The sequence below is a fragment of the Hyperolius riggenbachi genome, chromosome 11, assembly GCF_040937935.1.
Source record: "Hyperolius riggenbachi isolate aHypRig1 chromosome 11, aHypRig1.pri, whole genome shotgun sequence".
Taxonomy (NCBI): Eukaryota; Metazoa; Chordata; class Amphibia; order Anura; family Hyperoliidae; genus Hyperolius; species Hyperolius riggenbachi.
Window position 1 is genome coordinate 252380258 of NC_090656.1, and position 16686 is coordinate 252396943.

The 16686-nt window shown below is 47.7% G+C and overlaps 1 protein-coding gene across 4 annotated transcripts in view; it reads left to right on the forward strand.

The window, feature by feature from the left end:
- Positions 1 to 16686, forward strand: part of AMBRA1 (autophagy and beclin 1 regulator 1) — a 197430-nt gene that overhangs the window by 52900 nt on the left and 127844 nt on the right. For all 4 annotated transcript variants that reach the window (XM_068260705.1, XM_068260706.1, XM_068260707.1 and 1 more), the window contains exon 7: positions 6124 to 7628. In XM_068260705.1, the coding sequence (XP_068116806.1) occupies positions 6124 to 7628 (1505 nt within the window). The remainder of the gene's footprint in view (positions 1 to 6123; positions 7629 to 16686) is intronic.

A 16686-nucleotide genomic window follows, 5' to 3' on the forward strand; every position in this document is an offset into this window, starting at 1 on the left:
TGATCCCCTCTAACCAGCAGGTAAGTAATAACCACCCCCTGACTGTCCACAGTCCTCTTCCTGTTACATTTACACATACAGACATGGAGTAACTAGCAGTGTTAGGAGTGATCCCCTCTAACCAGCAGGTAAGTAATAACCACCTCCTGACTGTCCACAGAACTCTTCCCATTACATTTACACATACAGACATGGAGTAACTAGCAGTGTTAGGAGTGATCCCCTCTAACCAGCAGGTAAGTAATAACCACCTCCTGACTGTCCACAGACCTCTTCCCATTACATTTACACATACAGACATGGAGTAACTAGCAGTGTTAGGAGTGATCCCCTCTAACCAGCAGGTAAGTAATAACCACCTCCTGACTGTCCACAGAACTCTTCCCATTACATTTACACATACAGACAGGGAGTAACTAGCAGTGTTAGGAGTGATCCCCTCTAACCAGCAGGTAAGTAATAACCACCTCCTGACTGTCCACAGACCTCTTCCCATTACATTTACACATACAGACATGGAGTAACTAGCAGTGTTAGGAGTGATCCCCCTCTAACCAGCAGGTAAGTCCACAACCACCCCCTAACTGTCCACAGACCTCTTCCTGTTACATTTACACATACAGACATGGAGTAACTAGCAGTGTTAGAAGTGATCCCCCTCTAACCAGCAGGTAAGTAATAACCACCTCCTGACTGTCCACAGAACTCTTCCCATTACATTTACACATACAGACATGGAGTAACTAGCAGTGTTAGGAGTGATCCCCTCTAACCAGCAGGTAAGTAATAACCACCTCCTGACTGTCCACAGACCTCTTCCCATTACATTTACACATACAGACAGGGAGTAACTAGCAGTGTTAGGAGTGATCCCCTCTAACCAGCAGGTAAGTAATAAACACCTCCTGACTGTCCACAGAACTCTTCCCATTACATTTACACATACAGACATGGAGTAACTAGCAGTGTTAGGAGTGATCCCCCTCTAACCAGCAGGTAAGTAATAACCACCTCCTGACTGTCCACAAAACTCTTCCCATTACATTTACACATACAGACAGGGAGTAACTAGCAGTGTTAGGAGTGATCCCCTCTAACCAGCAGGTAAGTAATAACCACCTCCTGACTGTCCACAGACCTCTTCCCATTACATTTACACATACAGACAGGGAGTAACTAGCAGTGTTAGAAGTGATCCCCCTCTAACCAGCAGGTAAGTAATAACCACCTCCTGACTGTCCACAGAACTCTTCCCATTACATTTACACATACAGACAGGGAGTTCCCAGCAGTGTTAGAAGCTCTGGACTTTATTTCCCAGAGATCTCCTGAGCTGAAGAAAGCATAAAGCCTTTGTACACACGGGAGGGTGATGGAGGGGGTGGGGGCAGTTCATCTCTGTAGCCCAGCAGAGATTGGAACTCCGCCCCTCAGGGTGACAGCACATGGTTGATGCTTACAGATGCGTCACTATTCTCCGGGCTAGCGCCCCGTGCTGTCTGTTGCTATGGGGGAGGGGCTGAGGGAAAGCAGCGGCTCACGGCTGAGAAATTTTACTATGGGCGGGGTGGAGTAAAAGAATGTCTCGTTGCTTGCTCAGGCTTCAGGGATAGCTTAAGATCAGTCGTTATCGTCCGCCATGTCCAAGTTCAGTCCAGCATGTGTGAGTAGCTTAAAGAGGAACTGCTGCGAAAATCTTAAAATTTAAAACGCATACAAATAAGTACATTTCTTCCAGAGTAAAATGAGCCATAAATTACCTTTCTCCTATGTTGCTGTCACTTACAGTAAGTAGTAGAAATCTGACATTACCAACAGGTTTTGGACCTGCCCATGTTCTCATGGGGGGTTCTCTTTATTTTTAAAAGCACTTAGTGAATGCCAGTTGCTCTGTCCAACTGCCAAAATAGTGTGCAGCAAGCAGAGAGGCTGGCCAGCATCTTTGTATTAATCATTTTTAGAGAAAGTGTTTTATAAAGAATAAAGGCCATGCTGCAAATCCCCCATGAAGAAATGGACTAGCCCAAAACCTGGCCGTAATATCAGATTTCTACTACCTACTGTAAGTGACAGCAACATAGGAGAAAAGTAATTTATGGCTCATTTTACTCTGGAAGAAATGTACTTATTTGTATGCATTTTAAATTTGAAGATTTTCTTGACAGTTCCTCTTTAAAGTAAATTTGAGGCTTTGATGCCACAAGGATTTGTAATTAGTTGTAGTTATCCATCCATCACTTTCCTTGTCCCCCAGTCAGCCCTGGTAGTCAGGGACTGCAAGCAATGGGCAGCGCTCACAGGCTGCAAGTGAAGTGAAAGCTCCAGAGATATGCCCAGCCCCTTGGGGCTAAATACACACCTTGAATACAAATCAGATGCAAATTATGTGCTAACACTAATCTAAATTCTAAAATTTGAATGCAAGCTGACACCCCTGGAGGCAGCTAGCCTGAAGTATACTTAAGTTTTGTACAGCAGAAGGAAATGGCAGCGCTTCCAAACAGACGCTGCACCTGAATTGACTACCTGCACAGGTATGCAGATCTCAAATAACGGGCAGGTTACACACCTTGCATTCAAAACAGGTACAGTAAAGGGGGGCGTTAGCTTCAGCATAAGTTGTGCACAAATTATCCCTAATAGACTCTCCAACGGCGGTGACGTGCCCCATAGGAGAGAAACTAACCACTAATCTAGCAGTGAAACATATAAAAAAGTGAAGCATGTTCAAACAATGAAAATTGTCCAAAAAAAAGGTTAAAACCTCAAACTAGTCAGGGACTACTGCACACGCCGGGAGCCTTCTGTGTGGCTTTGAGTGTCCTGCGTCTGCACGGCCAGGGAAGGCAGGTAACTGCACAGACGCAGAACACTGCCAGCTACCAAGGAGGTGTTTGGCACAGTAGGTACCGACTGGTTTCGTTTTATTCCTGTTTGGATAAAGCACTTCTCCCACGTTAAAGTTTACATTACGTCAGTGAGAGTGAAATATGATCTTATAGCAAGCCAGATTTATCGCATGAACAAACAATTTAAAAAATGTTTGACCGGCTTTAAACATCAAAAAGGTAAAACCTGTCCGAATGCTTGATAGACATGTCACAACATGGCGTGGTAAGAATAGATAAAATCAGGATTTTAAAAGGCAACTGAAGGAATTGGAATATGGAGGCTGCCATATTTATTTTCTTTTAAAGAACCTCTGTCGCGAAAATTTATTGTACATGTAATATACATGTTAACACATACAAATAAGACGTTTTTTTTCCAGAGTAAAATGAGCCATAAATTACTTTTCTCCTATTTTGCTGTCACTTACAGTAGGTAGTAGAAATCTGACATTATCGACAGGTTTTGGACTAGCCCATCTCTTCATGGCGGATTCTCAGGGATTTCTTTATTTTCAAAAGCACTTAGTGAATGGCAGAGTTGTTCCATCCAGCTGCTAAAAAATGTGCAGTGAACAGGGAGGCTGGTCGGCATCTTTATATAAATCCTTTTCGAGAAATGTCTTTATAAAGAATAAAGGCCTTGCTGAGAATCCCCTATGAAAAGATGGACCAGCCCAAAACCTGTGGCTTCTGTCAGATTTCTACTACCTACTGTAAGTGACAGCAGCATAGGAGAAAAGTCATTTGTCTCCTTTTAGTCTGTAAGAAACACACTTCTTATTTATGTGTTTGCATGTATTTCAAATTTTAAAATTTTTCTCGATGATGGTCCTTCAAGCAATACCAGTTGCCTGGCAGCCCTGCTGATCTTCTTCCCCTAATACATTTAGCCATAGACCCTGAACAAGCATGCAGCAGATCAGGGGGTTCTGACATTGTCACATCTGAAAGATTAGCTTCATGCTCGTTTCTGGTGTTATTCAGACACAACTGCATCCTAATAGACCAGCAGGACAGCCAGGCAACTGGTATTGTATAAAAGGAGATAAATATGGCAGCCTCCATATATTTCTCACTTCAGTTGTCCTTTAAAGGGAAGGTTCAGGGAGGGTGGGTTAGAAATAAAAATCAAATTCCACTTACCTGGGGCTTCCTCCAGCCCGTGGCAGGCAGGAGGTGCCCTCGCCGCCGCTCCGCAGGCTCCCGGTGGTCTCCGGTGGCCGACCCGACCTGGCCAGGCCGGCTGCCAGGTCGGTCTCTTCTGCGCTCCAAGGCCCGGAACTTCTGCGTCCCACGCCGGCGCTCTGACGTCATCGGACGTCCTCCGGGCTCTACTGCGCATGCGTAGTAGTTCTGCGCCTGCGCAGTAGAGCCCGGAGGACGTCCGATGACGTCAGAGCGCCGGCGTGGGACGCAGAAGTTCCGGGCCTTGGAGCGCAGAAGAGCCCGACCTGGCAGCCGGCCTGGCCAGGTCGGGTCGGCCACCGGAGACCACCGGGAGCCTGCGGAGCGGCGGCGAGGGCACCTCCTGCCTGCCACGGGCTGGAGGAAGCCCCAGGTAAGTGGAATTTGATTTTTATTATTAACCCACCCTCCCTGAACCTTCCCTTTAAGGGGAAAGGGCCCAAAGTGAGATCTTGTGTCTGGGGCATACAGACATGACTGTATACACAACTGCATATGCAGCTGCCATGGGCTGAGCATCACACAGGACATGACAAGGGGCAGACTTCACTCCTGACACTGTTGGAGCACATTGCCAGTGTTCTGCATCAGTGTTCTGTAACATTACTTTTATAGCATGTACCCCTTTAATAGTCACTGCATTGGCTAAGAACATGTGCTTGCCATTTCTTGAGCAAACCCCCACCCGCCGCCAAATACTTACCAAGCCTCCAGAAACGTCTAGCAGCCTGCAGCACCTAGTGGGCTCCCAGCAGCTTTCCAGCGTACTCTGCGCACGCAAGCTGGAGTGTCACCTGACCTGCATCGGATCAGGTGACACACATGCTTCTGTGCATGGCTCCAGAAAGCAGCTAGGATCTGCAGAAAGTCTGCCAGACGTTGCTGGAGGCTCAGTAAGTATTGGAATGCGTTCAAACTTGCCCGAAACAGCCCCTGTTATGCATCAGGCATGCCAGTTAGTTGAGACTTCCAGTTGTCTGAGTTCTGGATAACAGGGACATTGCTGTACCCCCTATAGCCGAGGCCCAAACGAGTCTGTGCTACTGCGTAGGAGGCTTGTGCAACACAGACCCAGTCCTGCCTGGCTTGTTCCACAAAAAGCCGAGGGGGGCGGTACTAGTGCGCCTAGACAGAGGCAGCCTCTTGTGTATACATGTCAAACTCCGACTCGCGGGCCACAGCTGACCCTCAGAGCCATTACATTTGACCCCCAAGTAGTTTCTTCACTCTACATTATGTTTGGCCCACTGTAGACCTCCAAAGAAGCTGTATTGGAGGTGAAGCCCTAGATCCACCTGGAAGCCATGTGGAGGAGGCAGGGGGAAAGCACTAATCACTAGGGGACTGTATAGGGGAGGGTGGGGGCCACTAGACACCAGAGAACTGTATAAGGGAGGCAGGTGGCCCACTACTAGACATTGAGTTTGGCCTGTGACTTGGTCCCAGTGTTCAACTTCGGCCCGCTTTGTATTTGTTTTGCACTCCTGCTCTTGAGGTCTTATGGGTCCAGAGTCTTCCCCCTGCTAAGGTAAGTACCCCCTAGGGGCGTTTCTTTTTGCATACTTGTAAAAAAAACACACTTCAATCATTCCATGATGCTTTTACTCAATTATTGATACTTATTCAGATTTATTTGTATACTTATCATTTTGTTAGTCTCAAAAATTGTTATACTGACTATAGCATTTTAGGTACACCCCCTGGGGTAACCCAACAGAACTCATGTTGTACATGAATCCCCAGCTGCATACAATTTGCATTGCTTTCCATACAAGCCAGAGCAATTTGCATCCCATTCTCTAACGAGCAGCGGTGGGAGGAACACACACACACACACACACACACACACACACACACACACACACACACACACACACACACACACACACACACACACACACACACACACACACACACACACACACACACACACACACACACACACACACACACACACACACACACACACACACACACACACACACACACACACACACACACACACACACACACACACACGTGTTAATTTCTCCTTGTTCTCTTTCAGAGTGACGAGGAGTCAGAGATCTCCCTGGACTGTGCAGAGATTCCCATCTACCGCCAGAGGTCACTGCTGCAGACTCAGCCAGTACGCCGCACCCCACTGCTGCACAACTTCCTGCACATGCTGTCCTCCCGCTCCTCGGGCACGCAGGCGGGGGAGCAAACGCCTGTCCAAGACTCTGTCACGCCCCCTCACCCACCTCTTCCCCCTCCCCCTCCACCCGTCCCCGCAACAGACAACAATCAAAGGCTCTTGTACGCTAATACCCGTGTGCGTGAGCGGACCCCCAGCATCAACGCCCCCTGCTGCCAAGACCCCAACATGCTGTGCCTCTGCATCCGCTGCTCCACCGCACGGCTGTCTTCTCCACTCTTTCCTCACCCCGAAGCGCCTGGTGCTCCCTCCACTTCTTCGGGGGTCACCTCCACTTCCTATTCACCAGTACAGACTGACCCCCAGCATTCTCTGGAGCGCCAGCAGCACCAGTCCTCTGCCCAGCACGACCACGGACTTCTAAGCCGACCTTCTGCCTTCAGTAGCGTACACAGCAGCACAGCCGGTAACACGCTGCGTAACCTGAGCCTGGGGCCCACACGCCGCTCTCTCACCGGGCAGCCGACCCGCTACCCGCAGCCCCCCACGGATATGGCCAGTTCTGAGTGGACACGCACGGTGCTGAACATGGGATCCAGGTCTGAACTGGAACCCATGCCGCCTCCACGGACGAGCGCCTCCTCTGTGGGTCTCTTGTCTGTGTGGCGTCAGCAGGAAGGGGAGGCCTCATCCTCTGTATATACTTCAGCCACTGAGGGTAGAGGGTTCTCCAGCACGGAGCAGGACGCCACCGGATCTCAGCCGCAGGTCCCGCCCACAACAGCCCGAACGGACCTGCAATGTGACCTGCGCCGCTTCTTCCTGGAGTACGATAGGCTGCATGACCTGGAACCAGGAGCGCCGGGGACCGCCCAGGGACAGGCTCACGAGATGCTCAATAACAATCTAGAGCCTGAGCAGCCTGGGCCTTCCCAGCAGCCAAACCAGGTGCCCAGCGGGGAGAGCAGCGCCAACCAGCCCAGGGGACACTTGAACCGCTGCCGAGCGTGCCACAACCTGCTGACCTTTAACAACGACACACTGCGCTGGGAAAGGACGCCTCCGGCTTTCCCCGAGACTGCCGCCACATCCTCCTGGCAGCCCATACCAATCCCCCCGGTCCCCATACCCAGTCCCTTGCCGCTCAGTCTGGCCACTGGCAGCACGGAGCAGCCCGCAGCTGCTGGGGTAGAGAGGACGGATCTAGGAAGCCTGGCAGGTGGCGGCAGCGGGCGCCTGGAAGCCGCGCCGCCGCAGGAAGACAGAACGGTGGGCGTGGTGTATAACCCAGAGACTGGGCACTGGGAACGGGTCTACAGTCAGCCTGCCACTGTCACAAGAGCGCCGAATGTACCCCAAGAGGCCTTACCCCAGGACCTGCCCGAGGAGAGCACGGAGGAAGACTCGCTGAGAAGGTGAGAAACGGAGCAGAATCTCTGCCAATTCATGGCTTCAACCCTGAAGCGAAAATAAACCTATGACATAATGTATTATTGTATGTGTCGTACAGCTAAGAAATGGAAAATTAGTAGCAAAGAAGTCTCGTTTTTTTTCCAGTACAGAAAGAGTTAAAAACTTCAGTTGTTATCTATGCAAAAGAGCTTCTCTGAGCTCTTCCACCAACTGGGTCAAATACAGCCCTATTTTCTGAAGCACTTAAACAGCCAAGAAACAGTGAGAGAAGGCTTCAGATAAGGGTTTACTGCAGGGAGGTTGAACAGGTCATTATTTCTGTTTTGTTTTATAGCTTAACCTCCCTGGCGGTCAATTAAAAGCGCCAGGGGGCAGCGCAGCAGTTTTTTTTACTTTTTTTTTTTTTTTTTAATTGTGTAACTAGCCTAGCGCTAGCTGCATGATAGCCGCTGAGCAGCGGCATCCCCCCACCCCCTCTGATCGCCTCCGGCGATCAGGCCCGTCAGGAAATCCCGTTCTGAACGGGATTTCCATTAGGGCTTCCACTGTCGCCATGGCGACAGGCGCGATGACGTCGTGACTTAAGAGGGAGTCCCGATCCACCCCTCAGCGCTGCCTGGCACTGATTGGCCAGGCTGCGTAGGAGTTTTGGGGGCGGGGGGACCCACTAACGTGGCGAATCGGCGGGGAGTGGCGGCAAGCGAGTCATGCACGCAGCTAGCAAAGGGCTCGCTGCGTGCAACAACAAAAAAATTACGAAAATCGGCCCAGCGGGGCCTGAGCAATCCTCCTGCGCGGCATAGCCCGAGCTCAGCTCGGGATTACCGCCAAGGAGGTAAAAAGACGGTGTGGTTTTAAAACTGCAACTGTGGCAGTATGATGCAATGTTATACAAAAAAGCTATAGAACGGAACATAAAAATGACTCTTTGCTACTAATGTTCTATGTATTATGCATACTACACATATGATTCATTCTATCATAATTGGGTTTTTTTTCGCTTCAGATTTGCTTTACAGAGAACCCGAGGTGGGTTTGATAAGTCATATTAGGACACAGAGGTACGTTCTGTATGCAATCGCCTGCCTCTGTGTCCTATCAGTGTGCCTCCAATGCAGCGTGCCTCAAATGTACTCACCTTCCACGGTCAGATCACCTCCTCCCTATAAATGGAGATCGTTTCATTGGAGAATTAGCAAGCGAAGGGTTAATTTACTTTGTCATTTTGTTTACCACGCCCCCTCAGTAGCTCCCTATTACTTATTTAATTGGAAGGTTCACGGACATGCTTAAAAAAATAAAAATACTAATCCACATACCTGGGGCTTCCTCCAGCCCGTGCCCTCGGCGCCACTCCGCAGGCTCCCGGTCTTCTCCGGTGGCTGGCTCACCCGACCTGGCCACACCGGCTTCCTGGTCGGGCTTCTCCTTGCGCTCCAACGTGCGTCTCACGCGGTCACGCTGACGTCATCGGACGTCCTCCAGGCTGTACTGCGCAGGCACAGAACTACTGCACCTTCGCAGTACAGCCTGGAGGACGTCCGATGACGTCAGCGCGACCGCGTGAGACGCACGTTGGAGCGCAGAAGAGCCCGACCTGGAAGCCGGCCAGGTCGGGTGAGCCATTAGAGAAGACCGGGAGCCTCCGGAGCGGCGTCGAGGGCACGTCCTGCCTGCCACGGGCTGGAGGAAGCCCCAGGTATGTGGATTAGTATATTAATTTTTTTTACCATGTCCGTGAACCGGGGTCAGCTGAAGTGAGAAATATATGGAGGCTGCCATATTTATTTCCTTTTATACAATACCAGTTGCCTGGCTGTCCTACTGGTCTATTAGGATTTAGTAGTGTATGAATAATGTCAGAAACAAGCATGAAGCTAATCTTTCAGATCTGCCAATAATGTCAAATACCTGATCTGCAGCATGCTTGTTCAGGGGCTATGGATAAAAGTATTATAGGCAGAGGATCAGCAGGGCTGCCAGGCAACTGGTATTGTATAATTGTGGCAGCATCCATATCCCTCTCGCTTCAGTTGCCCTTTACATTTTCTAGCTCGAGGTGAGGAATCTGAATTTTGTGTGGCTGGGAATTGTATCCTGTGCTCTCGCTCCTTACCCATCAGTAACCATTGTCAGCATACACACAGCTTATGCTGGTGTGTGCGCATGCTACATAGTTGTGTTCCACAGTTGTTACCTCTTAAAGAGACTCCGTAACAAAAATTGCATCCTGTTTTTTATCATCCTACATGTTCCAAAAGCTATTCTAATGTGTTCTGGCTTACTGCAGCACTTTCTACTATGACAGTCTCTGTAATAAATCAATGTATCTTTCCCCTGTCAGACTTGTCGGCCTGTGTCTGGAAGGCTGCCAAGTTCTTCAGTGTTGTGGTTCTGCTATGAACTCACCCTTTCTGGCCCCTCTATGCACACTGCCTGTATGTTATTTAGATAAGAGAGAAGAGAGAAGCTGCTCTAATCAGCTGGATAAATCGTCCTCTGAGCTGGCTGGGCTTTCACATACTGAGGAATTACAAACAAGGGCAAAGCTGTTTGCAGGAAGAAAAGAGCAGCCTGAAACTTCAGTGCATGGGGGAAAGAAACACACAAATGATCTCTTGAGATTCAAAAGGAATGCTGTATACAGCCTGCTTATGTATGGATGTATTTTCTATGTGTGGACATACTGTACATCAACCTACTTCCTGTTTTGGTGGCCATTTTGTTTGTTTACAAACAAACTTTTTAAAACTGTTTTTAACCACTTTTAATGCGGTGAGGAGCGGCGAAATTGTGACAGAGGGCAATAGGAGATGTCCCCTAACGCACTGGTATGTTTACATTTGAGCGATTTTAACAATACAGATTCTCTTTAAAGAGGAGCTCCAGTGAAGATAATGTAATTAACCAAAGTGATTAACCATTTAACCTTGAAGGGTTTTTAAAAATAATGAAAATGTATTTCATTTTTGTATGGGAAGGAGGGTATTTGGATGTGGTTTTACTTTTTGGCCACAAGATGGAGATACAGAATTAGTGTGTTCTAAAAATAGAAACAGAACCAAGTGTTTATATTTGTCTAAATACAGGGACATAGACACTCCAGCTGGGGGAGGTGAAAAATAATCTTAACAATAATTATGTAGAAATGATTTAGTCAGTGTTTGCCCATTGTAAAATCTTTCCTCTCGCTGATTTACATTCTGACATTTATCACATGGCGACATTTTTACTGCTGGCAGGTGGTCAGTGGAAGGAAATGCTGCTTGTTTTTTTGGCATTTGGAAACCACTGTTATTTACGACAATGCAACAAGGCTCCCACAGTGTGATGTCACATTCATGGTCCTCACAGTTTCCTGTGGGAGGGGTTTCACCACAGTATCAGCCATACAGCGCCCCCTGATGATCTGTTTGTGAAAAGGAAAATATTTCTCATGGGAAAGGGGGTATCAGCAGCTCCTGATTGGGATGAAGTTCAATTCTTGGTTACGGTTTCTCTTTAAAGGGAACCAGAGACGAAGCACCCTTGTGTATTTTACCACATATATCAGTGGGAACATTAGAGAAAACACTTACCCTGCTCTCTGTTTCATCCTCACTGCTAAAAGTGTCTGTTATCAGCTGTGATAAGAATCCCGGACTGAGCATTCAGTCTGGCTTTGCAGGGAATAATTATAACTGAGTCATTATAGCAGAGCCACAAGGGGGCAGGCTTGGGCTTGAAAAGACACCAGAGAAGGCAGACTCAGCTATAATCTTTCCGTAGCAAAGCCAGACTGAGTGCTCAGTCGGGTATTCTTATCAGAGGTGATAACAGGCAGATTAAACAGAGAACAATGAAACAAAGAGCAGATTAGGTTTTTACTGTCATGTTCCCACTGATTTATAAGGTAAAATACAAGAGGGTGCTTCATCTCTGGTTCTCTTTAAGATTTATGACAATTTTCACACTTTAGCTGTGTCGCTTTGATACAGCAGTATTTTTATTTATTTATTTATTTATACCATCTTAGTGATATTGTTTTTTTCAGTACAATCTAGGCTTTCTTTGGATAATAATTTCCCTGAACTATTTTTTATAACCCCGATATCCCCAACCTGCACCTCTGTGGCGATTGGATGCGTTCGCTAGGGCCTCAGCTCGGGGGCTGTAGAGCTGACAGATGCATCGCTAGGCAACGGCAGAGCAATACACCTGTAGAGCATTGGGGCCCCAAACAATTCGCATCCGATCACTACAGGCGGAAGTCATTGAAAGTGTATAAACTGGTATAGCAGGGGTTAATGGGTATTGACAATGGGTTAATAGGCTAGGCTGGGGTTAAAACTTAGCCCCTGAAGCGAAAAAAAATGTATGATATAATGAATTAGTTGTGTAATACAGATAATTACTAGAACATTAGTAGCAAAGAAAATATTTTGTTATATTGTTTTTTTTTTTTTTTTTTTTTTTTAATAACGTTGCACCATTCTCTAATATTAGCAGTTTATACACCACTCAGCATGCTAAATGATTTTACAGAGCAGGCCAGTGAACTATTGACCTGTCCTCTGCAGAGAAAAAAAAAATACAGTGTCTGACACTTGAGATAATAAGCTTCAGAAGACAGAGCTCTCTGCGACTTTGTCATGGAGTTCAATGGCTTTTTTGCATAGATAACTGGAGTTTCCTAACTCTTCCTGTACTGGAAACAATATCAGACTCGCGTCTCTGCTCCTAATGTTTTAGTTCTCAGCTGTACTACACATGCCAATCATATCATCATTTATTTATTTTTGCTTCAGTATTTCTTTAGCTGGGGATAAAAAAAAAACTTTATTGGGCCCATGTCACTTCAATTGTTTTCTTTATTTTTACTTTTTCTTTTTTTCTGCCTAACTTGATGAATGTTGCTATTGCTAGCAGCAGTCATTCACTTGTATCACAGGATTGGGATCGCGCAGGAGCGCGCACAGGCGGCAGCTTTTAATGCAGGGCATGGATTCTACGTCCTGAAACTTACAGCAGCTCTAATTAAGACATAGAATCTATGTCCTGGAATGTAAAGCAGAATTGGATGTGTTTTATTAGCTCGCTTGTGGGATTCTGTCCCAGGAGAGGACAGCAAGCATATGTGCTCCTAATCCCTAGAGATAGGTGTGACGCACTGAATGCTGGCATGTTTGTGCTATGCTTGTTACAGGGCCAGAGTTAAGAGGAACTGTCGCGAAAATCGTACAATCTAAAACAAATAAGAAGTATATTTCTCCCAGAGTAAAATGAGCCATAAATTACTTTTCTCCTATGTTGCTGTCACTTACAGTAGGTAGTAGAAATCTGACATTACCGACAGGTTTGGGGCTAGTCCATCTCCTCATGGGGGATTCTCAGCATTGCCTTTATTCTTTATAAAGACACTCCCTGAAAAATATTTATATAAATATGCTGGCCAGCCTCCCTGCTCACTGCACACTATTTTGGCAGTTGGACGGAGCAACTGCCATTCACTAAGTGCCTTTAAAAATAAAAAAAAACACTGAAAACCCCCCCATGAGAAGATGGGCTAGTCCAAAACCTGTTGGTAATGTCAGATTTCTACTTCCTACAGTAAGTGACACCAACATAGGAGAAAAGTAATTTATGGCTCATTTTACTCTGGGAGAAATGTACTTATTCTTTTTTTTTTTTTTATGTGTTTTAAATTTTAAGATTTTCGCGGCAGTTCCTCTTTAGGACACCCCTCTAACACTGGGGAACCTCTGCACGGTGTATGTGACTATGCAAGAGACTTTATTCTGTAACAAAGACCCCGGCTTCTAACTTGGCTGTAGGAATAGCGTTGGGTTCCTGCATGAATTGTGTGAAAGAATTTGCATGAGAGTGTGCGAAGGGTTAATTTACTTTGCCATTTAATTAGGTTTTTTTTTTGTTTTTTGTTTTTACTCGGCGAAGTGGAGATAATTTTATAAAGGTTAGAAAATGTCAGCCTGCGTGTTCCTGCAGCCTTACATTTTATTCCACATGCCGTACAATAAACTAGATTACACCTGCGCATTCCCCCTCTCACCACTGGGTGGCGCTGATGTATTGTCATGTAACGCAGCTTATAGCACAATGAGATTAAATGAACGCTGAATTTACAGGCATCCTGCTTAATATAAAAAAACAAACGCCGCTCACACACAGCGAGAGGAGGCAGCCATCTTGTTGTCAGTCTTCATTTTCCTCTCATCTGTGCGATGTCATAATTGTGCAACTACCATGTAATGTCCCCTTCTGTGGTTTTTATACAGGAGTGCAAGGAGCACTTAGGGAGATCTGACGGGTGGGCACTAGTGTTGGGCGAACACCTGGATGTTCGGGTTCGGGCCGAACAGGCCGAACATGGGCCAGATGTTCGGCATGTTCGGCCCGAACGCCGAACTCAATGGGAGTCAATGGGACCCCCGAACATGCCCATTTTGGGGGCCCTATGGGGTCGCAGGCATAAGGGGGGAGCATGCCCCGGTCGCGGGGGGGGGGTCGGAAATTCCCCCCACCCCCTCCGCTAGCGCTCCCCCCTCTGCCCGCTTCCCCATACAAAAAGTTTAAATCAAGTTCAATAGTACCTGGGCTGGTGGCATTGGCTGGCAGTGGAGTGAGGAGGAGGAGGAGTCCGAATAGCAGAGTGACGTTGAGGCCGGGCAGCGGGCGGTTCAGCGCTAGTACCCTTGTGGTACTTCCGCCCTTTCTCTGACCTCACGTCCTCTGCGTGATGACGCATACGAGGGTACGCGTGATGCGTACCCTCGTATGCAGAGGACGTGAGGTCAGAGAAAGGGCGGAAGTACCACAAGGGTACTAGCGCTGAACCGCCCGCTGCCCGGCCTCAACGTCACTCTGCTACTCGGACTCCTCCTCCTCCTCACTCCACTGCCAGCCAATGCCACCAGCCCAGGTACACTACTATTGAACTTGATTTAAACTTTTTTTATGGGGAAGCGGGCAGAGGGGGGAGCGCTAGCGGAGGGGGTGGGGGGAATTTCCGACCCCCCCCCCCGCGATCGGGGCATGCTCCCCCCTTATGCCTGCGACCCCATAGGGGGGCCGTATTGAGGCCTGTTCGGCCGAACAGGGCCCTGTTCGCCCGAACAGGGGCCCTGTTCGGCCCTGTTCGGGGGCATACAGAAGTTCGGGGCGAACCCGAACTTAAAAGGCCGAACACCATCAGGTGTTCGGCCGAACTCGAACATCACCCGAACAGGGTGATGTTCTGCAGAACCCGAACAGTGGCGAACACTGTTCGCCCAACACTAGTGGGCACTATGCAGGCTGCCAAGTTTCTTGTCATCCTGGACCTTTTTTTTGTTTTCTGTGTTAATTGATGGGCTGGTTCATCTCTGAAAAGAAAGCTGGGTACTTATCCGTTAGCCGGGCGCATCCTCTAGGTGGCGACAAAACTCCACCAGTTACATCTTTCCCTACTATCCATGTCGGCCTGGAGGGGGAATAGTAATTAGCGCCACTGCCGGATGCGCTCGGCTAACGGATAAGTACCGAAAGCTGCATTACACGGTTTTTTTTTGGGGGGGGGGGGGGGTGCGGGTGTGTTATCCACTGTGTTACTACCATATTTGTTAAAAGTTATGTTGCTGAAACCGTGGACACGTTGACATGTACATGTAGCTGGGCTGGAGGAAGCCCCATGTTTGAATACGTTTTAATGGGCTGAGCTTTTAATATTGGGGTTCTCATGAGCTGTAAGCCATAATCATCAAAATTATAAGAAAGGCTTGAAATATATCGCTCTGCATGTAATGAGTATTTCATATGTTAGTTTCACCTTTTAAGTTGGAAAACTGAAACAAATGGACGTTTGCACAATATTCACATTTTTCCAGTTTTCCCTGTAAGCAGTTGTTGTGTTGGGCTCGTTAATCCCCAGCTGCCTAAATTTGCCTAAAGTTTGCATCGACTCAGAATGTTTAGCATCTCACTGGCTACCCCTAGGCCACATCTTGCTTCATGTTCATCCATTTACTGTCTAGTTTAGCTGAAGACAGGGACCAGTTTAGTTTTGTAATTTAAAAAGTTTTAATTTCCTTTTCCTGGAAAGGCTGAGCGAGCGCCTCTTCCCGGTAACCGCGGGAGTGAGACTCTGAGGTGGACGGGAGATATTAGACTTTAAGATTGGGTTGGGGCCTTTGCTTCAGTAATTTTGCAGCTAGAAGCAGCCAGTAGATATACCTAATTAAAGTGGACCTGAACTCTTGCACTGGACAGATTGAGTTTGTCCCAGTTTTTTTGTGGTGGTAGTCCAAGCTTTAAAGAGAAACTCCAACCTAGAATTGAACTTTATCCCAATCAGTAGCTGATACCCCATTTTACATGAGAAATATAATGCTTTTCACAAACAGACCATCAGGGGGCGCTGTATGACTGATTTTGTGCTGAAACCCCTCCCACAAGAAGCTCTGGGACCGTGGTACTCTGGGCAAACTGCCACAATGTAACAATGTTCACAGAGAGGAAATAGCTGTTTACAGCTCTCTCTAACAGCCAAAACAGCTGGGAGCAGCTACATAACCTGCCCACAGTAACAATGTCACCATGTAATACATGTCAGAATGTAAATCGGGGAGAGGAAAGATTTTACAATGAGCAAACACTGACTAAATCATTTATACATAATTATGGTAAAAAATGAAGCACTTTTTTTACTACATTATTTTCACTGGAGTTCCTCTTTAAAGGGAAGGTCCGAGGTGATTAAAGAAACAAAAATCTACTTTCCTGGGGCTTCCTCCAGCTCCTGGCAGCTGTCCTGCACCCTCGCCGCAACTCCCGGTCCCCTCCGGTGGAGATCCCAATCTCGCCAGGTCTGCATCTTCCTGCGCTTCAGCGTGCGGCTCATGGAGTCATGCTGACATCATCTGGAATGTACTGCGCAGGCCTATTGCGCCTGCGCAGTACAGTCCGGGTGACGTCAGCGCGACTCCGAGAGCTGCTCACGCAGGAGCAGTAAGCATCTCGCACTGGATGGGACCCCGGGCCAACAGCAGGAAGCGGAGCTGTGGCGAGGGCACAGGACGGCTGGAG